The following is a 25318-nucleotide window of genomic DNA, read 5'->3' as shown; positions in this document are numbered from 1 at the left end:
TTACGCAGCCACATCAATGTTTATAGAGCTCAGTTCACAATAGCTAAACTGTGGAACCAACCTAGTTGCCCCAAAATAGATGAATGCATAAAGAAACTGTGTTATATATACACAATTAAATATTACTCAGTCTTAAAAAATAATGAAATTATGGAATTTGCAGGTAAGTGGATGGAGTTGGAGAATATCATGCTAAGCGAAATAAGCCAATCCCAAAAATCAAAGGCCAAATGATTTCTTTAATATGAGGGTGCTGATCCATAATGGGCAAGAGATAAAAGAAGGAACTTTGGATTGGGCAGAGGATAGTGAGTGGTATAGGGGTGGGAAGGATGGTGGAATTAGGTGGACATAATTACCCTGTGTCCATGTATGATTGCATGAATGGTTTGACTCTGCAGTGTTTACAAACAGAAAAACAAAAAAAATGTGCTCTATTTGTGTACAAAAAAGAAAGAAACAATTTCCTAAATTGATGAAGTTTAATGAGGCCTTTTAAAATGAAATGAAGTTCTTTTCTATTTTATTACTTGAACCCCAGGGGAAAAAAAGCGTCATAGTATCTTTTAGAAGTTGTTTTGCTTTAATTTATGTGTGTGTATGTGTGTGTGTGTGCATGTTTTATACACAGTGCACTCAGTATTGCGACCTACTGAATGTACTCAGACAGGAAGAGTGTCTCATTTTGACACCTTGCTATGGAACATTTGGTTAAAAAAAAAAAACAAGATGAGCATTGTCAGGTTGCCACAGGCAAGCCCCTACCCCACCCCACACCCTGGGAAACACCCAGAGGCTTCCAAGTTTTGAAGTGACAATGTACTAAACTGGAGAAAAGAGATGACTCATGCCCCCACCAGGATTCTGTAACTGAGTAACAAGTAAAAGCAGCCTAGGCTGAGACAGGAAGTTGAGCACAAAGAAAGAAAAGGCCCATGTGACAAAACTATGCAGAGTATGCTCAAACTGAAAGATGATAGCAATACCTAGAGACTCCCTGGCACACCAGATCTTACATAATGATCAATGTCATTGCAGAATGTCACTGGTGAAAGTTCAGGCTTATGGTACTTTGAAGGTAGCTACGCATAAAAACCAAACCCAAATCCAGCTGAAGTATGACTACATTGAACCCATGCCTGTCCCCAAACATCTTAAAGCAAAACAGGTATGTCCATTTGCAGCACAACTATTATCATATCATTCTCAACTGTTTTTTTTTTAGCAATGAATGATTTAATAATTACGAGACACACAGAGAAATGAAGTTAAAAATATTTATTTTAAAGAAATAAACATAGATATAGGAGCACTTGTTCCAACAAGTTTTGTAACAATCAGAAAGGGCTTCTAAAATCACTACAATTATTATATTTAAGGATTCTAGCAGAAAGGTGATCAACATACATGAACAGATATGGATTTGTAGCAGGAAAGTGAAAACTGTTAACAAACTCTGTAAACACAAAGCACAATATTAGTGATGAAGAATTCTTTGGTGGGCTCAACAAAAGACTGGACATAAACACAGCAGAGAGAGCAATCAGAGCCCTTGAAATAGGTCAATAAAATTAACTAAACAGCAGCACGAAGAGTCATGAGTGCAATCAATGATAACTGAGTTCCTAGTAGCTCAGGGTATCCCTAAAACCAGCATCAAAGGGTTTAGTGTAAATGTGACGGGGATTCCAAAAGAGGAAATGAAAAGGGAAGAGAACAAGGCTGAGAGCTTTCTAAAACTACTCTGCTAAGAGCCATAGCCAAGTAAAAATGATGCATGGCATTTTTGGTTGAAAGGTGACGCCAGCAAGTCATTGAGATGATATGATTATGTTAAGATCTGCATTCAAATGGATATTAGACCCCTGTTGTCTGCCACAGCCTGCTACTTTGGAGCTCTAACGGGACTCCTGAAGAGTTCCCATTGGTTGGGGAAATGTGGTAGGAGGGAATTCCGGAGGAAGGATTTCCAGTTGGTGTGTGGGTCCAGGAGAACGCCGCGTGTGTGGGTTGGCATATTTCCCGGGAGCATACAGGGCAATGGTGGGAGTTTCAAAAATGAAATTTGTTCCTGTTTGAGTGGCTCGTGATTTTTGTGCCCAGCCAGACTGCAGCAATTGGTGGCCCATGCAGGGACACCTGAAGCTCAGAGGTAAGCAAAATTGCTCGCCCCTGAGGGAAGGCGAGAGAATGGGTGACCATTTCAAAAAAACAATGTGTTCTTGTTTTGATTTATTTTGTTTTTGTTTCAAGCTGTCTATGCCTAGAACTTTCTCAGGCAAACTGGGAAAAATGGTTGGCTCAAGGTTTGAAGTTGTTGGGCCCTGAGAAAGAGAAAATTGATACAACGGTTTTTTGTTCCATTTTTGTTTCATTCTGTTTTGGTTTTGTTTTATGTTATCTTATTGGGTTGCATTACCTTTATAGTAGATTAGAAATCAGTAAAAAACAAACCGAAAGACTATTAAGTAAATTGTTAGATGTCTAGACTATGGTAGAAAACATGTTAGGTCAAACAAAAGAGGATCTCTTGAGCTAGTCAGATAGAGGAAGAAAATTTAAAGGAAGAAAGCTTAAAGGACAAACAGCTATAAGGTGGGAAACTACAACAGGAGGCTGCTACTAACTCCACTCTATCACCAGAGGGCATAATTCAACCAACAGCTCCATCTATAGAGACAGCTGAATGGCCCTTAACCCCCGTAGTTGATAGATGGAATCCCGAGGCAGGACCTCAAAGATTAGCATGCCCTGTACTTGAGCAGGCAGAAGGGAAACAAATTCACTGTGCTTTTGATTTCAAAACAGTGAAGCATATAAAGGAAGCTGTAACAACCTATGGTCCACAAGAACCCTTCACCATAAGTATGGTCGAATCCATTACCAACTTGGACATGACGCCAGCAAATTGGGCTAATATGTGTCAATCTGTGCTAAATGGAGGACAATATTTGTTATGGAAGGTTGCCAATGAGGAATTTTGCAAGAAGACAGCTAGGTGAAATGCAGCAGCTGGTTACCCTCAAAGAAATCTAGATATGTTGTTAGGAAAGGGACCTTATGAGGGTCAATGGCAACAAATTGAATATGATCCTGGCGTATACGCAAAAATTGCTGTAAATGCGGTTAGGGCATGGAAAACTTTACAGGGGCATGGAGATTTACAAGGACAATTATCTAAGGTAATACAAGGAACTAATGAACCTTACGCTGAATTTGTAGATTGGCTCATTCAAATATCTGCCAGAATTTTTGGGGATACAGAACAAGCAATGCCATTAATAAAACAACTGGCTTATGACCAAGCAAATCGTTACTGCAGAGAGGTCATTAGACCATGGAGACATGAAGATTTAAACACATATATTAAATTATGTAGAGACATTAATGAACAAAGGCAAGTCTTGGCAGCTGCAGTACAACAGGCTTTAAATGCCAGGCCAAAAACATGCTACAATTGTGAACAAACAGGACACTTTAAAAGGAGTTGCCCCATAGGAGGAGGGTTTAACAAAGCTAGGTATCAAAAGAATAGAATACCGGGTATTTGCCCACGATGCCGTAGAGGGAGACATTGGGCTAATGAATGCCGTTCTCAAACCACCATAGAGGGTATTCCATTATCAAAAAACAGACAAGGACCAAGTTTTACCCACGATATCGTGGAGAAAGGCATCAGGCTCCATTGCCTGGGGGACCCAATGCTCCGGGGCCCACAACCACAAATATACGGGGCAATGGAGGAACCCAGCAACACCATCAGGGTAGTGCCCAGGACACATTATCCATTAAATCCCTCATCAGACAAACTAGAGGGAGTGCAGGGTTGGACATCTGCGCTTCCGCCAGAGCAGTACTAACTCTAGAGATGGGAGTTCAAATCTTCCCACAGGAGTAAAAGGACCTCTTCCCCAAGGAACAGTAGGCTTATTATTGGGATGCAGTTCTTCTACACTAAAAGGACTTATGATAAGTCCTGGGGTAATTGATCCTGATTATGAAGGTGAAATAAAAATTATAGCTAGTTCTCCAAGAGGTATATCAGTAATTTCACCAGGAGATAGAATAGCACAGTTATCAATAATACCCAGCCTGCATGATAAATTTTCCAGTCGTACTGTAGAAAGAGGATCCAGGGGATTAGGCTCCACAGGTGTGGATTGGGCTATGCTGTCTTTAACTTTAGATTCTTGCCCAATGATAAAACTATATATTCAAGGACATGAATTTAATGGGCTACTGGACACAGGAGCTGACCTTACAATCATATCTCATCAAGAATGGCCAAAACATTGGCCATTACGATAAGCCACTCAAACGCTTCGAGGCCTAGGAGTGGCAACTAATCCCCATAGAAGTGCAATGGTATTAGACTGGAAGGATCCTGGAGGATGTGAAGGAACTATATAGCCATATGTATTGGATCATCTTCCTATAAATTTATGGGGACGAGATGTCCTAGATCAATTAGGTTTGACATTAACAAATAACATCAATCCTAACGCACCCACTACTAGGGCTAGACAAGGTTTAGGAAAGAAAAAAGATTAAGAGAACAAGAACAAGGTATAACAGCACCAATTCAAATAGATCAAGGAATAAATAGACATGGATTGGGTTTTCAGAAAGGACCACTGAGACAATCAAAATTACTTGGAAATCAGAAAGACCAGTATGGGTTCCTCAGTGGCCCCTGACTAAAGAAAAGATACAAGTAGCCCATGACCTGGTCAAACAACAATTAGTGGAGGGACATATACAACCTTCCGTATCTCCCCATAATACTCCCATTTTTGTCATTAAAAAGAAATCTGGTAAATGGAGATTATTGCAAGATTTAAGAGCCATTAATAATGAGATGGTTATTATGGGACCTGCTCAATCAGGGATTCCCCAATTGTCTGCTTTGCCAAAAACCTGGTATGTTTTAGCTATAGATATTAAAGATTGTTTTTTTTTTTCAATTCCAATTCATCCTGAGGATAGTCCATGTTTTGCATTTACTATCCCTGCACTGAATCATGAAGGTCCTGATCAGAGATATGAATGGAAAGTACTTCCTCAAGGGATGGCTAACAATCCAACTATGTGTCAAATTTATGTTAACAAAGCAATCCAGCCACTTAGAAATCAAAATCTTGAACTACAAATATTTCACTATATGGATGATGTATTATTGGCACATAAAGATAAAAAACACATTACTAGAATGTTATGCCACACTTACAAATTTATTTAAAAAATTATAATCTAGAGATATCAATAGATAAAGTACAATTAAATCTTCCAATTAATTATTTAGGAGTTCTATTATCCTCAACCATTATCCATCCACCAAAAATTCAAATACGAGTAGATCAACTCAAATCACTTAACGACTTTCAAAAGTTATTGGGAGACATAAATTGGATAAGGCCTTATCTAGGCATACCAACAGGAGAGTTGGGACCTTTATTTGATATCCTAAAGGGTCCATCAGATCCAAATTCACCCTGCATGTTAACGCCTGAAGCAAGAAAGGCATTAAAAATCATTGAAACATATATGGAAAGTATGCATTTGGATAGAATTGATATAAGTTTGCCTTTATTATTTATTGTACTACCAACAAAAAATAATCCTACAGGGGTATTTTGGCAAGAATGTTCATTATTGTGGATACATTTATCTTATTCTCCTAACACTATTCTTACTAGGTATCCTGAGGCTGTAGGACAATTAATACTCAAAGGAATAAGAGCAGCAAAGGGAGTGTTGGGGATTTCTCCCAATAAAATTATTACTCCATATACTATGGATCAAATTGATGAGTTAGCTAATGAGTTAGCTAATGAGTTAAATACTTGGGCAATAATCATGTGTAAATCTAAAGTTTCATTTGATAATCACTTACCATCTAATCCTTTGTTGTCTTTTTGGTCTTCACATCCTGTAGTTTTTCCAAAAATGACACACACACAAAAAAAACCCTATCATGAATGCTCCAAATATATTCACTGATGGGTCAAAGAATGGTACAGCAGCAGTAGTTACCCCTGATCAAACTTTTACATTTTTAGTACCCAAACAATCAGCTCAAAAGGTAGAGCTTAATGCAGTATTACAAGCTTTTGTGATGTTTAAAGATTCTGTATTTAATTTATTTTCTGATAGTCAGTATGTAGTTAATGCTATAGTATCCCTTGAAGATGCTGGTAGGATTTCCCCTTCCTCTACAGTTTTCTCTTTGTTTTCACTATACAAAGTCTAATCTGGGACAGAAAAGATCCATTCTTTATAGGATATATCAGGGCACATACAGGATTGCCTAGAGCCCTTAGTTTGGGCAATGAATTAGCAGATAAATCTACACGACATACAACTTTTTCTTCTATCAGATGCCGTGTCTCTGATTTGATATCTAGCTCCTTGATCCACTTTGAGTTAAGTTTTGTGCATGGCGAGAGAAGGGTATTCAGTTTCATGTTGTTGCATATGGATTTCCAGTTTTCCCAGCACCATTTGTTGAAGATGCTATCCTTCCTCCATTGCATGCTTTTAGCCCCTTTATCAAATATAAGAAAGTTGTAGTTTTGTGGATTGGTTTCTGTGTCCTCTATTCTGTACCGTTGGTCCACCCGCCTGTTTTGGTACCAACACCATGCTGTTTTTGTTACTATTGCTCTGTAGTATAGTTTGAAGTCTTGTATCGCTATACCACCTGATTCACACTTCCTGCTTAGCATTGTTTTTGCTATTCTGGGTCTTTTATTTTTCCATATGAATTTCATGATTGCTTTATCTATTTCTACAAGAAATGCCGTTGGGATTTTGATTGGCATTGCATTAAACCTAAAGAGAACTTTTGGTAATATTGCCATTTTGATGATGTTAGTTCTGCCTATCCATGAACAGGGTATATTTTTCCATCTTCTAAGATCTTCTTCAATTTCTCTCTTTAGGGTTCTGTAGTTTTCATTGTATAAGTTTTTCACCTCTTTTGTTAGGTTGATTCCCAAGTATTTTATTATTTTTGAAGATATTGTGAATGGAGTGGTTGACCTCATTTCCATTTCAGAGGATTTGTCGCTGATATACAGGAATGGCTTTGATTTATGCGTGTTGATTTTATATCCTGCCACTTTGCTAAATTCATTTATTAGCTCTAATAGTTTCTTTGTAGACCCTTTTGGGTCTGCTAGGTATAGAATCACATCATCTGCAAATAGTGATAATTTAAGTTCTTCTTTTCCTATTTTTATGCCTTTAATTTCTTTCGTCTGTCTAATTGCTCTGGCCAGTGTTTCAAGAACTATGTTGAACAGAAGTGGTGAGAGAGGGCATCCTTGTCTTGTTCCAGATTTTAGAGAATGCCTTCAATTTTTCTCCATTCAGAATGATGCTAGCCTGAGGCTTAGCATAGATTGCTTTTACAATGTCGAGGTAAGTTCCTGTTATCCCTAGTTTTTCTAATGTTTTGAGCATAAAGTGATGCTGTACTTTGTCGAATGCTTTTTCCGCATCTATCGAGATGATCATATGGTTCTTATTTTTAAGTCTATTGATGTGGTGAATAACATTTATTGATTTCCTTATATTGAACCAGCCTTGCATCCCAGGGATGAATCCTACTTGATCATGGTGCACAATTTTTTTGATATGTTTTTGTATCCGATTCGCCAGAATTTTATTGAGGATTTTTGCATCTAGGTTCATTAGAGATATAGGTCTGTAGTTTTCTTTCTTTGAAGTGTCTTTGTCTGGTTTAGGAATCATGGTGATGTTGGCCTCGTAGAATGAATTTGGAAGTTCTCCCTCTTTTTCTATTTCCTGAAATAGCTTGAAAAGTATTGGTATTAGTTCCTCTTTAAAGGTTTTGTAAAACTCTGCTGTATACCCATCTGGTCCTGGGCTTTTCTTAGTTGGTAATCTTTTGATGGTTTCTTCTATTTCCTCAATTGATATTGGTCTGTTTAGGTTGTGTATATCCTCCTGACTCAATCTGGGCAGATCATATGACTTAAGAAATTTATCGATGCCTTCACTATCTTCTATTTTATTGGAGTATAAGGATTCAAAATAATTTCTGATTATCTTCTGTATTTCTGAAGTGTCTGTTGTGATATTGCCTTTTTCATCCTGTATGCTAGTAATTTGAGTTCTCTCTCTTCTTCTCTTCATTAGCATGGCTAAGGGTCTGTTGATCTTATTTATTTTTTCAAAGAACCAACTTTTAGTTTTATCAATTTTTTCAATTGTTTCTTTTGTTTCGATTTCATTAATTTCAGCTCTGATTTTAATTATTTCTTGTTTTCTACTTCTTTTGCTGTTGTTTTGCTCTTCTTTTTCTAGGATTTTGAGATGAAGTATGAGATCATTTATTTGTTGGTTTTTTCTTTTTTTAAGGAATGAACTCCAAGCAATGAATTTTCCTCTTAGAACTGCTTTCAATGTGTCCTATAGATTCCGATATGTTGTGTCTGTGTTTTCATTTATCTCTAAGAATTTTTTAATTTCCTCCTTGATGTCTTCTATAACCCATTGGTCATTCAGTAACCTATTGTTCATTCTCCAAGTGATGCATGATTTTTCCTTCCTTCTTTTATCTTTGATTTTCAGTTTCATTCCATTATGATCAGATAAGATGCATGGTATTATCTCTACTCCTTTATATTGTCTAAGAGTTGCCCTATGACATAATATATGATCTATTTTTGAGAAGGATCCATGTGCTGCTGAGGAAAAAAGTGTAACTGCTTGATGTTGGGTGGTATATTCTATATATGTCCATTAAGTCTAGGTTATTAATTGTTTTATTGAGTTCTATAGTTTCCTTATTCAACTTTTGTTTGGAAGATCTGTCCAGTGGTGAGAGAGGTGTGTTGAAGTCTCCCATGATTATTGTATGGTGGTCTATTAGACTCTTGAACTTGAGTAGAGTTTGTTTGATGAACATAGCTGCACCATTGTTTGGGGCATATATATTTATGATTGTTATGTCTTGTTGGTGTATGGTTCCCTTGAGCAGTATGTAGTGTCCCTCTTTATCCCTTTTGATTAACTTTGGCTTGAAATCTATTTTATTTGATATGAGTATGGACACTCCTGCTTGTTTCCGAAGTCCATATGAGTGATATGATTTTTCCCAACCTTTCACCTTCAGTCTATGTATGTCTTTTCCTATCAAATGCGTCTCCTGTAGGCAGCATATTGTTGGGTCATGTTTTGTGATCCATTCTACTAGCCTGTGTCTCTTAATTGGTGAGTTTAAGCCATTAATATTTAGGGTTATTATTGAGATATGGGTTGTTCTTCCAGCCATATTTGTTTATTTATGTTACCGAACATGGTTTGTTTTCCTCTTTGATTATTTTCCCCCCTTTACTGTCCTACCTCCCACTGTTGGTTTTCATTGTTATTTTCCATTTCCTCTTCCTGTAATGTTTTGCAAAGGATTTTTTTGAGAGATGGTTTTCTAGCTGCAAATTCTTTTAACTTTTGTTTATCGTGGAAGGTTTTAATTTCATCTTCCATCCTGAAGCTTAATTTTGCTGGATACACAATTCTTGGTTGGAACCCATTTTCTTTCAGTGTTTGAAATATGTTATTCCAGGATCTTCTAACTTTCAAAGTCTGTGTTGAGAGATCAGCTGTTATCCTGATTGGTTTACCCCTAAATGTAATCTGCTTCCTTTCTCTTGTAGCTTTTAAAATTCTCTCTTTATTCTGTATGTTGGGCATCTTTATTATAATGTGTCTAGGTGTGGATCTCTTATGATTTTGCACATTCGGCATCCTGTAGGCTTCTAGGATTTGGGATTCTGTCTCGTTCTTCAAGTCTGGGAAGTTTTCTCGAATTATTTCATTGAATAGATTGCTCATTCCTTTGGTTTGGACCTCTATACCTTCCTGTATCCCAATGACTCTTAAGTTTGGTCTCTTTATGTTATCCCATATTTCTTGGATGTTCTGCTCATGGTTTCTTAACAGTCTTGCTGAGCTGTCTATGTTCTTTTCAAGTTGAAATACTTTGTCTTCATTGTCTGATGTTCTATCTTCTATGTGTTCTACTCTGATGGTAGTATTCTCAATTGAGTTTTTAAGTTGGTTTATTGCTTCCTGCATTTCTAGGATTTCTGTTTGTTTGTTTTTTATAACCTCTATCTCCCTTTATAGTTGATCTTTTGCTTCCTGGATTTGTTTATGTAATTCATTGTTGAAGTGATCTTTCATTGTCTGATTTTGCTGTCTAATGTCTTCCTTGAGACTCCAGATCATCTGAAGCATGTATATCCTGAATTCGTTATCTGACATTCCATCTGCTGCAGATATTACCTCTTCTAACATTGAGTTGACCTGCATTGCTTGTGGTCCTTTCTTTCCTTGTCTCTTCATACTGTTCATGTTTCTTTCTGCTTGCTGAAACTGTTGTGTTATTGAATTTTCCCCCTATATATTTGTATTATTCTTGTATAGTTGCAAAGTCTCCCGCACAGGCGCGGGCAGGGGCTCTGCTCCTCCTCCAATTCGGGCAATGTGCCTACCACACCAGCAGGCCGCTGGGCCTGTTCTGCTGGTTGGTAGCAGGTGCGCCTACCTTGCAGGCGTGGGCGACGGCTCTGCCCCTCTGTGGGCCGCTGGGCCTATCCTGTCCGTGGTCGCAGTTCCGCCTACTTTGCAGGCGCGGGCAGCGGCTCTGCCCCTCTGAAGGCCGCTGGGCCTGCTCTCCCGGTGGGTCGCAGATCCGCCTACCTTGCAGGTGCGGGGGGGGGGTGGCTCTGCCCCTCAGCAGGCCGTTGGGCCTGATCTGCCGGTGGGTCGCAGGTCCGCCTACCTTGCAGGCGCGTGGGGCGGCTCTGCCACTCCGCAGGTTGCTGGGCCTACTCTGCTGGTGGGTCGCAGGTCCGCCTACTTTGCAGGCGTGGTTGGCAGCTCTGCCCCTCCGCAGGGGTCTGAGCCTGTTCTGTTGGTGGTCACAGTTCCGCCTCATTAATAAATCTTTAACAAATGAAAAAAAGTACAAAAGAAGACATGCAATAAAAACTGATTTGTATGGAAAGCAGAACAAACTAAACTACAGTATTTCAGACATCACCTGTATATGATACAGTCCAGGGGGAATTCAAAAGTTGTGATACTGGTTGTCTCTAGCAAGGTTGTCAGAAGTTGTAATATACTCCTTTGGGGTTTTAGCAAAGCTGAATTTGGTTCTAGGGTGTGGTGTTACAATTTATATTATTCGTATGCTTTATATTTGATGCACTTGTCTGAATGTGTCATATTTTATAATTTTTAAAAGCAAATGAGGGGATGTAACTTATCAAAATCTTACTTTGAAAAGGATCAAGAGATTGTGTTGTAACTGATTGAGTTATGAGATCAAGAGACACTTCAAAATAGGTTTGACTCAGAGAAAGGCCCTCTCCTATAGGTTCAGAAAAAATATAACCTTGGATTTTAAAATAGGTTTTACATTTTATACTTTAAACTCTTTTTCTTGTTGTTGTTTTTAGTGTATGATATAAGATCTGGTTCTGACATGATCTCTTTCTAAGTGGCCATGCAGCTGTATCTTTCTATTTAGAATTTCACCTTTACTCTCCATGCTTCCTACATAGTTTATTTTGGACTTTCTATTCTGTTTTATTGGTGATCTGTATATTCAAGAGTCATTACCACACTTTTAACTTTTATTTTTAACAGTCTCTTTACTTTTTGTGTTGAATACTTTTTCACTGTTTTGACACTCTGATTTTGGTTTTCATTATTTTAGTAATGTTCTCTAGATTTTAACATATTACTTAATATTTATAGAAATATTGTCTTACTAAGCAAGACAAGAAAAACAGTTTTAAGATGAAGGGTCCAGATCTGAAAAGCCTTCTGCAGCATTGCCTCTAGATGACTTAATTATCTTGAATGTCTTAAAAGTAATAACTTTAATAATAATAACACTAATAAATATGAAATATTTTAAGTAATGATAATTGTAATAAAGCAATACTGCATGCTCAAAGGATTTTGTGAACAATGCATGAGGTATTACAGTGACCACAACAGGCACATGGTGAAACCTGACAAAATATTACCTGCTTTTATTAGCTATTTATGATGCTAAGGAATAAATAAATCATACATGTTTACTATTGCTGCTATACTATGAGAAATTCAGAGAAATAAAACACTCCAAAGCATAAGAAAAAGTATAGTCAATAACATTAATGTGTATTTCTTTTGCATATGAGTAAACCATATTTTGAGGAACTCAAAAAAAAACTTAAAGATCCTATAATATCACCCAAAGTAAAATCTTTACATAAGTAAACAGTTATAAGGGAGGAAAAAACTAGAGCTTTTTGGGTGGTCCTATAATTTTTAAAGCATATTTTACTAGAGTTAAACACAACAAACAGAAAACAAAAAGATATTGCAAAAAGCATTTTAGTTCCAGTTTTAAAGTAATTCCTGATCTTCTGAGGGAAATTCAGAAGCTTTCCCCATAGAATTTTATATACTGAGAGACATAAAAGCAAAGCAATAGAGTTATGGTTTAAAAATATTTTCATAGTTAAAACTAGGTACTAACAGATACATTTGTACAATCAATACTTTTTAAATTTTTTTTTATTTTTTAGTTGTAGTCGAACACAATTTATTTATTTATTTATTTATTTATTTATTTATTTATTTATTTATTTATTATGTGGTGCTGAGGATGGAACCCAGGGCCTGACACATGCTAGGCGAGCACTCTACTGCTGAGCCACAATCCCAGCCCATACAATTAATACTTTTTAAAAAATGCCAGCAGGCTCTCATATGGTATGATGATTTAACTTTAGCATTATACCAAGTATAAAATTAAATGAGCACCATTATAATTTTGGCTAATTACACATTATTACTTATGCCTCCTATTTACAAGCTAAAGGATTATAAAAATGTACCACAAAAATATCAAGTCACAAATAAGTTGTTACCTATTATAACATGCTCTAAGTCATGACTTATTGAGGATGAGTAAAAGGAAAAGGCTTTCTCTTTAGTCCTTAAGCCTATGACACAATTTCCACAGTAGTATTTCTTTTCATCCTCTAAAGATCTCCCTTTCATGATAACATTATTTTCTTTCAGCTTGGGATTTCTCTTTGCAGAAAGTGAACTGACAGTGCTGATGATTTGTACCATTGCCCATAGAATAGCAGTCTCCACCCAGGTGAGAACTGCAGATTGTTCCTACTTTACCACTGGTGCCTCCCTCTGATGGTATCCAGCATGTGACCAGCAGCAGAAGTGAAGCCATACTGACCCCAGACCTGGGTACCTTTCCATTTGACTGAGCCCATGTAGTAATTTGCAATAACTAGACATCTGGGTAACTTGCAATACCTAGAGACAAATTGGAAGACTAGGCAGAAGACTAGGCATTTAAATGTTGATTGTCCCAAGTTCTTTAGTTTCTTGTTCCTTTGTGTCTTCAGTGAGAAGAAATAAGAAAAGGAAGCTTTAATGTTTAGCATTTTAGAGTATCAAACATAGATCAGGTTGTGGCTGAGGCCTTGTGCTTTGGAGCTGCTGGATCTGAGCTTGAAATCTTGCAATTTGAGCTTGATGGATCAATTTGAGCCTCTGGGCTTCTTCCTAAGTGAAAATAGTCATAATAATACTTAGCAAAAAGTAAGGTCTGCTTCATTTTGATTGCTTTTTGACTTGTCCTTATTTCCTTTAATTCACAGGAACAATAAACAGTACCTGAATCTCCCTCTTCCACTAATTTACCTCCAGCTTACTTCTGTATTCACTTATTCACTTTGGTCTTCCTCTACCTCCAGAAACATTGTTTCAGTCCCTGAAATGTTGCTGTCTCTAAAATTCCATCCCAGGGCTCCCTTCCCAATTACACTACACAATTTCCTTCAGTAATCTTCGTTACATCTTGACCTCAATTCTCTATCCCTATCTCTTTCCAATTTTTAGGAAAATATTGACTATGTTTGTAAGAGAAGAAACTGAAACAAAAGCATAATGTCTAGGTGATATGCAATCAGGAGAGGAGTCTGGACCTTAGATGAGGGATATGTTCCAGGTCAATATACTTTGGAGGGAAAAGTACAAGAAAAGACTGAGCAGATCAAACACCAAGATTGCCAATAATGCCTTTCAGGAAAAAGCTATAATCCCCAAAATGCCACAGGGTAGTTACTAAAAAAATGGGTAGCCATAGTTTCCATGTTAAGTCAGGGCAAGATTGGGATGTTGTCTGAGGTGCTTACATAGGAATTCTCCAAGGATCTTGGGAACAGCAACACTGTGGATCCCATTCACTGGAAAGACAGCTTCATTGACTCACAAGACTGAGATACTGGCATTTAGTTATTTCCTTGAGACCTCGATTACCTCATTTAAAACTGAGGACAAAATAGTTCTGCTTCACAGTAAGTAGATAAGATGAGAGAATGCATGCAGAGGGCTTTGTACAGTGCTTGGGAGAGAAGAACTCCTGCTTATTGAGTGATGATAAACTAAAGGACTTGATGAAACAAGCATTGTGAGTTCAAGGTCATCAACCAGCGATGACAAGAGCAAAGACACTGCGATATGAAGTTGATGTAACAAGGTATGATCAAGACAAAGGATTGACCAGTCAATTAACAAATTAACAGAAAAGGCTAATCACTGTGGGACAGAAATGCCTCAGTCTATATATAAAAAATTAAATTTTTACTCTATGCCAAATACCATTCTAAATGCAAGTACTAATGCATTTCATTATCACAATATAAAATATATGAAACTGTCATTTCCATTCTATACAAGAAGTAAAGGAGACACAAAGAAAATAAATAAATAGCTTGCTTAAACCATGCATTTGGTAAAGTTGAGCTTGATGCAAACCCAGCTGTCTAGCTCCACAGACCCCACTTTGAGCCACCATAGCAGTCTGCATCTCCCCAACGGCCACTCTTTCATGCCCTCATCCTTTTAGGGAAGGGCCAGAAACACAATCCTGAGATGCAACGATTAATCAATACCTGGAGTCGACGTTCCTGCTCCCTCTGTTGCTGTGCCTGAAAGTTTGCTTTATCTATCTCCATTTGTCTTATTTGCTGCCGATGGAGTCTCTCCCTCTCCTCCATCATTTGCTGTTTCTGCCTACGAATCGCCTGCAGCCTTTCTGCTTCAGCCTTGGCAGCCTCTGCTTTTATACGTGCCTCTGAAGAGAAAGAAAAAAAGGTAAAACAAAACAAAACAAAACAAAAAACCCTGGAAAACTGTTCTGTCCCTCCCTTGGGCTTCCCACTCTTATTTGTTATTGCTCCATCCCACAGAGAAAATTCCCTGGCACTGTTTTTCCTTCAAGATAACCATATTGCACCTGATCCTGCCATACTCAGGTAGTACCTGTGGGGATAGGACACCTCTTTGCCTGTCTTATTCTAGTTGAATGATCTCAGCTGGGCCAGAATATATGAATTTCACATTTTTTGACATTTTTTTTTGTCTCTCTTACTTTGTTTCTGTTCTCTTCTCACCTTTCATCTCCTTTTCCTTGGCTGTGAGAGCCTGGTCTGTCTGTAGAACAGCTTTACTCACAGACTCTTTGGACTTTAAATACTTTTGCAGAGCTTTCTTAGCCTAGGAACACCAAAAACATACAGTTAGAACTTGGCAGTGGTGATTGGCAAGGTGATAAAATCACGTTTTTTGTTCCATAAGGCATCTTTTCCTCTTAGAAGGTGCTCTGTCTGTACCTGATGGAGATGTCCATCAAGCCTCTCCACAGGTGGGGTTCAGAACGTGTCAGGGCAATTAAGAGCACCCAACACCACTAGATGAAAAAAACTCACTGCAACAAGAGTGTTTGCTCTGTCACCAAGGTAGTAAGGATCGGTTGACCTCACACCCAGTGGTATCTCTTTGTTGTCATGTCGGGCAAGCCTTTTTGAAAATAGAGCCAATAGTGAGGAAAATGGAGCACAATAATGAAGAAGTGCTGGAACATCAAAAGGAAGCAGGAGAATTGCTGACACTGTTTCAACTCTGGAATGTGTTCACACTTGAAACTAAATAGCAAGCACAAAATACCCCTGCATACTCATTCAGTGACAGTGAGTCTGAGGCAGAGACATCAATTCTCATCTCTATTCCTCTAGACATTTCCTTTCTCCTATCCTCATGGCTTATTAGAGAGGCTCCAGAAATTCCCATAATTAATAGACAGAACCAGGGATACCTGTATTCCTTTCCTGGGCTGCTGATGGTACTTTGCCTTCAGCTCCTCTGTCTTCTGAAGGTAGACATTATGGCCTCCTGGCTTAGAGTAAAGTCCCTGCTTCACTGCTTCTTCCAGAGGACCAAAAATATCCTGAAGCAAAGCTGAGCAACGATCTGAAGAGACTTCTTCATTCTGTTTACAAATGTCATTCTGCTTTGCCTCTAGTAGGGTCTTCAAAGGGACAGGAACCCACAGAGGTGTTAAACATACCTCAGTACTTCTGAAATTTATATTTTAAAGTCTCTGTTTTTCTTAAAAATTCCAAGGACTATACCCTTGCCAGCAATCCTGGAGGAAGTTGCAAGGATGAGAGTCTATGAAAAATATTTACATTTGTCTATGAAATATTCTGAAATTCCTGTGTCTTTTAATTTCTGCTTAAATGTGATCTTAAGACCACAGACCCCTAGCTTCAAGCCCTCATTTTAAATGCAGCCTACTGTTTTCCAACATTTTCCTACATCAAGCAGAAAATAGATTTGAATAATTGGTTGGAATGATGTCAGTTTATTCTATTAATCCTAATTGTAATTTAGTAGATACAAAGGACAGTTTTTCTCTGCTTAATTAATGAAAAACAAGAATAATATTTTGCAAATGTTTTAAAGGAATGAATCAATCAATCAAATTAATTCCATGGATGTTAAATGGTAAATGTGAGCTGTGTGACTATGTGAAAATTCAGACTGTAAAAGTCCCAGAATATTTACACGTTTTTGTTTTCAGAAGGAAAGTATATCATGCCACATTAATGATCACCATTGTTTTTCAATATAGAAGGAATTGCTTTTCTTAAACCATTCCTATTGTATCATTCATAGCAGTATTGTTCATTTTATTAACCCAATGCCCATGAACAAGAAAAATAAATAATTACCTTTAATTCTTTCTGGAAACTTTGGTCCTCATCCTTGAAACAGTTCTTTTTGAAGATTTCTATGGCCTCTCTCTCACTGGCTCTGTGCAGGTCCAGCAGCTCCTGGAGGGTCTCTGTGGGCAGCTGCACCTTCTGGCCCATCAGCTGGTCATAGTGGGCAAGTGCCCTTTTTATTGCAGCTGCATTCTCTCTCTGGGCCAGGGCCAGGACTGCGTTCTCCATGCAGGGCAGATCTCCATTGTTGATAGCATTGACATAGGTCAGCACCAGGCTCTCTAGACCTGCACAGAAGGAAGAGATGCTTGTGTTCTCTGTAGAAAAAGTCTATGATCTATGTCATTAATTCTGAGACCATTCATTGAACAATGTATTACCCCCAAATTTTCAGCATTCTGAATAGGATCCAAGTGTCCCAGACAAATTCCTTTGGGAAATAGTGAAATTAAGAATACAGGTATTTCCTTCTTGGGAAAATGAAATAGGAGTCAGAGGATAAAGACAGGAAAAATGTCTAGATGTATATCATTATTTAATTCTATGCAGAGAAATAAGCATATGATCATATAAAAGTCATGCATATTCATGAAACATATAGTTCTAGGAATTGAGCCCAGGGGTACTTAACTACTGAGCCACATCCCAGCACTTTTTAAGTTTGTTTTTTTTTTCAGACAGGGTGTCTCCTAGCTGCTTAGGATCTCACTAATTATATATATATATATATATATATATATATATATATATATAGAGAGAGAGAGAGAGAGAGAGAGAGAGAGATGCATAAGCAGTTACCATCATGCAAATCATATGCAAATATATATACTGGTATGGTATCTCCATATATACATACATACACTGGTATGGGAGATGCCATTCCCTGAAAAAGGGCAAATTGAATAAATTAGAACAATATTCCTTTATTCTTAGTTAGAACTTCCTTGTTTTACTTCTTTGTCATTTGCACTTCACTTCCGTGCATAATATAGTGATTATTTACAAAGCTGTGAAACATAGAGTTGTTATGGAAAGCTACAGCAAGAAGTGTGATTAGATATTTTTAGAGGCGCTAGACCACTTGGGGCATAGTTCAACAATTGTATCAACCAAGTTGCATTTCTAAAAGGAATATATTTATAATTTGTGCCTTCAAACCTTGCAACATACCTTAAAAATCCAATATATTTGTTAAACAAATGCTGCCAACACATATGACCTAATATAGGTCAACAGTGGAAGATGGAAGGATACAACATCTTTAACTTCATCTTATCCTCATTTTCTTATTTCATGCAACCTTAAAGGCATTACTAAAACAAATACCAGAGATATGTTTCATATTCACTATAAGTTTACATGGTGCATATGATTTGCATGATGGTATTTGAAGATATATTTAACTGAGGATCACCAAGAAAATGTGCACCATTATAATTTTGGTAACTGCTTATGTATCTCTCAAGGTTGGCACAACAAGGACCCTCCTATATATCTCTTACACATTATTCTGAGTAGAAGGAAAATCCTTGAAGAGGTACTCACGAGGGCCATTGACCTTGATGCCTCCTGGAAGAATCTTGATCTTGGACTTGGTAAAGATGTGGGAAGAGAATTCTGCCACTTGTTGCACAAATTCAAGACTCAGCTCATCATCCTGCAGTGTCTCTAGCTGGGAGACCTTCTTCTGGTGAGTGGGTGTGTCAAAGACAAAGCACTTCTTTGTTGGAAAGAACTTTTGAATACACAGACGAGGCAAATTGAAAGTTTGTGTTCTTTGATCACTACCTGGAGAAGGAAAAACAGGATTTATTTTCTTTAGAATTTACACTCGATTTAATACATTGTCCTTGAATATGTGTCTTTTTTCTTGGTGATCCTCAGTTAAATATATCTTCATATACCCTAAGCAAACAGAGTAAATGTATTTAATCAGAAAAAGGAAAAAAAGGAAAGAATATTTTTCCCAAGAAAAGGGAGTAATAAAGTTTGATATTGAGCCTATGAGTTCACTGAAAATTAATAATATTCATTATGTATTCTGAAAAACAGCTATGTTGATAAATAGGAAAAATATACATTTAGCCTTCTACCCAAAACATATCATTTCTTGGGTTACTTTTCTTCCTCTTTTCAAAACAGAAGCCCAATTACCTTTCTTTATCTTCAGTGAATTCTCCAGGTATTCATCTGCTGTCATGAGTTGTCCATCTATTTCCAGGCTTAGGTAGAAATCTCTTATAGTCCACACCAAGTCTGGAAAGAAGCTTACAATGTCATCAGCATCCTCGTCTCCAAGATCAAGCGACTTTCTTGCCCTGAGTAGATCTGTCAGTTCTGTCACATTGCTGAGATGATTAAGGAAAACTAGCAGAAATAGCACAGCATCTAAGCCCATATTTGATCCCATGTTCCCCAAACCTGCATTTTCCACTTGGCAACCAGCCAAGTAAACATTTTCTCATCAGAGAATATGAGGGCTCTTGTCTGTACCTTCAGTGTCTACCCATTTTCATTTGGGGGATTTACAAAGTTTCACAGACTTGCAGCTGGTGAGTGGTGTTCTCTGTGGCTTTGGTGCCATCCTGAACCTCACAAGGATACTGCAGTAGGTCAATAGCCCCCTGGTCAATTTTGTTCATGGTATTGTATACAAAGGTGCTGCTCAGAAGGATTGCCAGAGCAAAGATCTGGGTATCATTCTTATTATCATCCTAGAAGTCAAACAAATTTAAGTCATATCAAACGGCATTCCCAAATGCACAATCATTAAAAATAGAATCCTGATATACAAATGCTAAGCAGGGAAAACACAAGTGATTGTCAGACACATGAACTTGCATAACTTTCTCATTTATAATTTTATACTAATGCATATATTTCTAATTCCCAAGTCCCTCTTTTAGCTACTGTTAGATAACTGCAAATGGTGTAGTCAAAGTTAATGGGGGAAGCAGAGTAGTTAAAATGAAGGTTTTCCAGGTATCAAAACAAAATTGGCCTATCTGCACAATCCATATATCTATTTTATTAAATAATTATTATCCACAGGGAGTTAATATTACCAATCTTAGACATCTAATTCTAATGCTATAAGATGAGCTCATAATTAATATCTCTATTTTGTATATGAGTAAACAGAAGATGAAATTTTGTCTTAACATCTTTGCATCTTGATAAGTCAGAAGTAAAAATCAAAATCAAAATATAAAAAACACTAGACATTCAAGAGATAGTTTGGTTTGGTACAAAAATCAGCTTATAAGATCCAACTATGTACCTTTCTTCCTAAGTCTGAGTTTAGGGACTTCACTTGAGTAGCTTGTATTTAGTTATGATAAAAATATTTAGGGAATAGTCAAGTCTTTCTTTTTTTCTATGAGCTGGTTGTTAAATACTTACTAGCATACAACTAGAAAAGGCTCATGTGTTAGACAAGACCTATGGGTGTACTGTTGAATAATTCTAAAGAAAAAAATAAAAGATGCAGGGAGACCTACTGTTCTTGTCAGTGTCAGAGAGTTACAAGTGCCAGAGTCCTGATTTGAATAGAATTTTATCTCATCTTCAACCCACTACTAACCATATTCAGTGCAAGACCAGGCTTGTAATGTGATTTTATTTGCACCATTTATGCATCTGGAAACTACTAAGCAAAACATCAGTGTAGTTCTTCTAATACTCATTCTGTATTATAAATATATTTCCTCACTTAGAGGCTTCCAAACACTATTGAAAATGGAAAGAAAAAATGAGGGGCAATATAGTCCAGTCAAGTGGAAATAGAAATTCATAAAAGCAAAAACCAAATGAAAAACTCCTTGTACAAATTGTGTTCAGTGATAAGGAGTTTAATCATAAAAGAATCCTCTGTCCTTACCTTCTCTACATCACCCAGGCCTTCAGTGTCCAGCAGAAGTAAGGTGTGGCCTGGCTTCTCAGGATGAGGCACACACCACATCCAGATTCCCTTGGTGTGAGACTGCACCGTGGAGCCCACAGAGAAGCCTGCATAGGGGAGTGCAGGGGTCGTCACAGAGAAGGGGATCTAGAATTCGCGTATTTTCTTGATAATTGAGTTAGGGTTTAAGGAAAGCAACAAAAGGAAACAGCAGAAAATACGAGTGTTGAGCTCCATTACAATAGAGAAATGGGGAAATAAAGTCAAATTCCATAAGTGGGAAATTTTTATGTTTTTTATAATAATAAAAAAGTAAAATTTTAAAGTTTATAATTACACATATGGAAATTATTTCATTGATGTCTTATTCCTTATGAGAGGAATATATTGTGTTTCTCCCAGAAAGACATTAAGGTCAACATTTTTAAAAAGGGTTTATATGTCAGGGACAGAAATCTGCCCTTTATCTTATAGTGGCACCCCTTTCTCCACAGAAAATCTTAACTGAGCTTCTCCAGAAATCCTCACCATGGTTGATTTTAGACTGTCAGCAAAAGAATCTCTACAAAAGAGTTTAATGTAGGTAAACTTTCTATTTTTGTGATGCCCTATCTTACTTGGTCACTAGCCTGGAAGAAATCAGCACTCCAGGTGCTGGACACCCCCTTACTAGTTCTTTACAAACATTTATCCAGTATAGTAGTTTGTAGAAATGTGTAAATGAGGCCTCTGGTGTTGAGCTGAGGCTTCACAGAGATGTCTACATTTCTAAGATAAGTTACCAATTGGGCTCCATGGTAATAGCTGGCAAGGGGAGGAAAGAAAGGGGAGAAGAAGTCTCCCGTTCTCAGGTGTTATCCTTGAAGGGTTAACATGCCCAAAACAGTAAAATAAAAAGCTGCTTTTATGTGATCTTCTGCAGACTGTGAACTTCTGAGCCCCTCCCCTTACATGCTGGGTATACAATTCTGAAACTACCTGAACTCAGGATTCAGGGGATTGATTGATTACAGCAAAAGCTGTGCCCTCTGAACCTGGCTGCAGCCAAATAAAATTGTTTCCTTCTGTCTCAGGTCTTTAAAACAATCTCTCCAAGTTCAAAGGCCTAACTATGGCCTAAACATTAGTTTTCACTGTTCCTCCCTGACACTAACTTTCTCCCCTCCATCCCCATGCAGAGTGTCCTCAGTGGAGTAGACAGAGGGCTAAGCAGAGCTTTGTTGGTGTCACTCACCCTGTTTCTTCCCAGCCAACTGGTTCATCAGGTAAGATTTGCCTGTGCGGTAGAGGCCCACAATGGCCACCACCACCATGGGCTGCGTGATGGCCGACAGGATCTGCAGGGCTTCCTGCTTGACCACTAGCTGCCCCTCCATGTTCTCGATGAGGCACATGGGGCCTGGTATGTAGGTCTCTGAGGCCATGTCTGGGATGTTACTTAGTCTGGAAGAAAGAGATGGGATGGGCAGTAAATATTAGCCCTTGCAGAGAAAGACATTTTGCTTACTGAACCTGAAAATATAACTGTTTTCCAGCGTGGCCTGTTTCTGAAGACATTACAAAACAAAACATAAAAAGAAATAGCTAAAAGCACCAAGGTAAACTAGGTCCTAGGCCAGCCATCAGCTACCCTGCTTGTTCTTAAATAGCTGGTGAACAAAGAAAAATTAATTTTCTGAATCTTACCCTCTGATGTTTTGCATCTATCTCATTCCACTGGATTTTGATTTACTCATGTTTCTCAGTTTTTACCTCCTAAAATCCCTATTTTGAAAATTTATTTTCATTATTTGCTATATATAAATTTTTGCTTTTCTCTTATTTAGGTCCATGTCTAGACTGCATTGCATTAAACAATTCTATGCCGTTATGTTGCATTTTCCAATAAATTTAAGTGTTTATTCAAGCTATACTTTTCAAAGGGATTTTTACTTAGTTAATAATTTCTTTTACAGAAACAAAACTTCAAAGTGTTATCATTTTATGACTGTTTATATAAATGAAAAAAATTTCATTTAATAATTTTTCACCACTAATTTTCTACTTCTGGGCATCAACTCCTGTAACCTGAGGAGTCTTTGGTAAAATATTTTAAAGCTATGTGAAACGTAAAGGCAAATAGTTGTTTTTATGACCTGTCATGCCATAAGGAGAGGGTTTTTTTTAATTTTTTCCATTTTAGAAATCATCATTTTGAAGCTAAAAATCCACTATCTGCTTGAATTCATTTTTCATGAAAGTCTTAAAATTAAAACATCTGGATTCTTTTTGCTAGCAGACTATACACACTGTGGATTTCTTTGTTGTTGTTGCTGGTTTTGATGACCATGAAGACCCATTCTCTCCCTTTCTCATAGCCAATGACCTTTCTCATCAACCATCCTGATGAAAGACAAATTAGAACAGAAACTGCTGCTTGGGACCAAATAGTAGGAAGTCCATTCACAAATTGTACCGCCCCATGTATTCAGAGGCAGGAAATTCCATATGCCAGATGTCTTTCCCTTCCAACCCACTTCTACTGCAATATTGGTATTTTTATATTAGTAGAATTCTGGTTGCCTGACTTACATATAGCAGGGGCTAGAATCATATTTAGATTAGAAAGATGTGGGAAAATTCCAATCATGATCTACAATAATTAGCTACAAAGCAGATATTTGTAAACCAAATCTGTATTCAGACATTGGAGACGTATAAATTCTCATGCTTTGAGGTGAACTTACTAATGTGGGAGAAAACAGCTTTGAAGTTTTAGACTTCTTCATGAATAAGAATAGCTCTGTGTATCAATATCAGTAATAGTGTTTTTTATATTGTTCCCAGGTGTGATCTGTATAGCATCTTTAGTGCTTTTCAAAGAGCCAAATCTCTGACACATCTTGGAATATTTACTGTGTTCAAGCCACACACACAACTGCCACTCTGCCATTTACAACTCAACCTGTTTGTGTCCTCTGGAATAAAACATATTAAGACATTTCAAGTTCTAGCTAGCCTCCACTGGTATTGTGTCTAATTAAGCAGGAAACAAACTTAGCAGACACTGAATGAATTCTGTTATCTAGCTACACATCAATTTAGACTTTAATGGGTTCATTTTGTAGTATCTCAGAAAAATTTGCACCCTATCCTGGATGGAATACTTTTAAAAATACCTGAACATTGCAAATATCTTCCTCCCTTTTGCCCCCCACCACCTGCCCACAGTTTTAACTTACCTGTAAAATCTAGAGCAGAGAGAAAATCTGCTTTTAGAAATGGCAGAAAATCTGCTTTCAGGAAGGCTTGGTAAGGGTGAGTTTCAACAGTTGTCCTTTAGTTTAGCTGTGATGAGTTCTGATGAGCTCTTCCTCCAATCCTGGGGAGTTTCTTTCTTCCCCAGTTCCTGCCTCCCAGCAGAGTATTTGAATATGAAATGTAAGCATGGCAAAAGTCCAAGGGGTTTTCAAAGTTTCTCTACAAAACTGAAACCAAAGAGCAAATTCAGTGACTAGGTAGTTGCAGAGGGGATATTCTGAGCGTCCTCTGGTGGAAGGTTTCAAAATATTTGGCATGATTTCCCAGAAATTGCATTGTGTTACTGAAGGAAAACTTTGAGAACTTTTGCAGGTTTTTCAAGTGTGTGTTATTTGAACTAGCTTCAGATGATATTTATCTCCAGTTTGGAAAAACATACTCTTGTAGGTCTAGTTCACTGAAATGTTAAATGCACTCATATTGGAGTAAGGTTGTTGTTTCTTTCTTTCTTTTTTTTTAATGAAAGCTCCAGGAGCTAAGAACTAATTTACAGGAAAAGATAAAGGTTTCTGCACAGCACACAAAGAATGCTGGCAAAGAAGTCATTTACTAAACATTTTCTATAACTCCCTGTACAGTGTTCACTTCTTTATGTGGAGTACCCTATTTTAACTCTCCCAACTGAAGAGCCAGGGCCCTGAGAGGTTTAGAAACTTGTTCAAAACCACAGAGCTACTGATAATCAGATCTTAAGGCTCAAACCCAAGCACTTCCTAGAGTCCTTCTGATTTGTGGTGTATCATAATTGTCACCAACATCATTGTTGCTTTTTTTTTTATTGGTTGTTCAAAACATTACAAAGCTCTTGACATATCATATTTCATACATTAGATTCAAGTGGGTTATGAATTCCCATTTTTACCCCAAATACAGATTGCAGAATCACATCGGTTACACATCCACATTTTTACATAATGCCCTATTAGTAATTGTTGTATTCTGCTACCTTTCCTATCCTCTACTATCTCCCCTCCCCTCCCCTCCCATCTTC

At 37.5% G+C, this 25318-nt stretch overlaps 1 protein-coding gene across 2 annotated transcripts; it reads right to left on the bottom strand.

Annotated features, from left to right (window-relative positions):
* Positions 1-12667: 12667 nt before the first annotated feature.
* Positions 12668-24435, bottom strand: LOC308656514 (guanylate-binding protein 5-like). Of its 2 annotated transcripts, XM_081307690.1 has the most exons (11): positions 24249-24435; positions 22262-22470; positions 21007-21134; positions 19731-19840; positions 19281-19474; positions 18672-18914; positions 17133-17413; positions 16214-16426; positions 15513-15615; positions 15012-15193; positions 12668-13620 (listed from the first exon to the last, which is right to left on the bottom strand). In XM_081307690.1, the coding sequence occupies exons 2-11, from the start codon at positions 22449-22451 to the stop codon at positions 13501-13503; spliced, it is 1764 nt and encodes a 587-aa protein (XP_081163816.1). In that variant the 5' UTR covers positions 22452-22470; positions 24249-24435; the 3' UTR covers positions 12668-13500. The 2 variants fall into 2 exon arrangements, with proteins under 2 accessions (XP_081163816.1, XP_081163817.1); XM_081307691.1 differs by lacking the exon at positions 16214-16426.
* Between the last annotated feature and the right edge of the window lie 883 nt (positions 24436-25318).

Source organism: Spermophilus citellus, assembly GCF_964194105.1.
Source record: "Spermophilus citellus genome assembly, chromosome: 9".
NCBI lineage: Eukaryota > Metazoa > Chordata > Mammalia > Rodentia > Sciuridae > Spermophilus > Spermophilus citellus.
Note: the sequence above shows the minus strand (reverse complement) of the source record. Positions and strands in the feature narration are given on the sequence as shown.

What these genes read in the sequence shown, in the direction of transcription:
- LOC308656514 (XM_081307690.1), bottom strand. Translation starts at nt 22,451, where the DNA reads ATGGCCTCAGAGACCTACATACCAGGCCCCATGTGCCTCATCGAGAAC. An exon ending in GGGGCTATTGACCTACTGCA is followed by an intron (nt 19,475 to 19,730) that starts GTATCCTTGTGA and finishes TAATCATCTCAG; the next exon opens with CAATGTGACAGAACTGACAG. An exon ending in GTTTCCAGAAAGAATTAAAG is followed by an intron (nt 16,427 to 17,132) that starts GTAATTATTTAT and finishes GTCCCTTTGAAG; the next exon opens with ACCCTACTAGAGGCAAAGCA.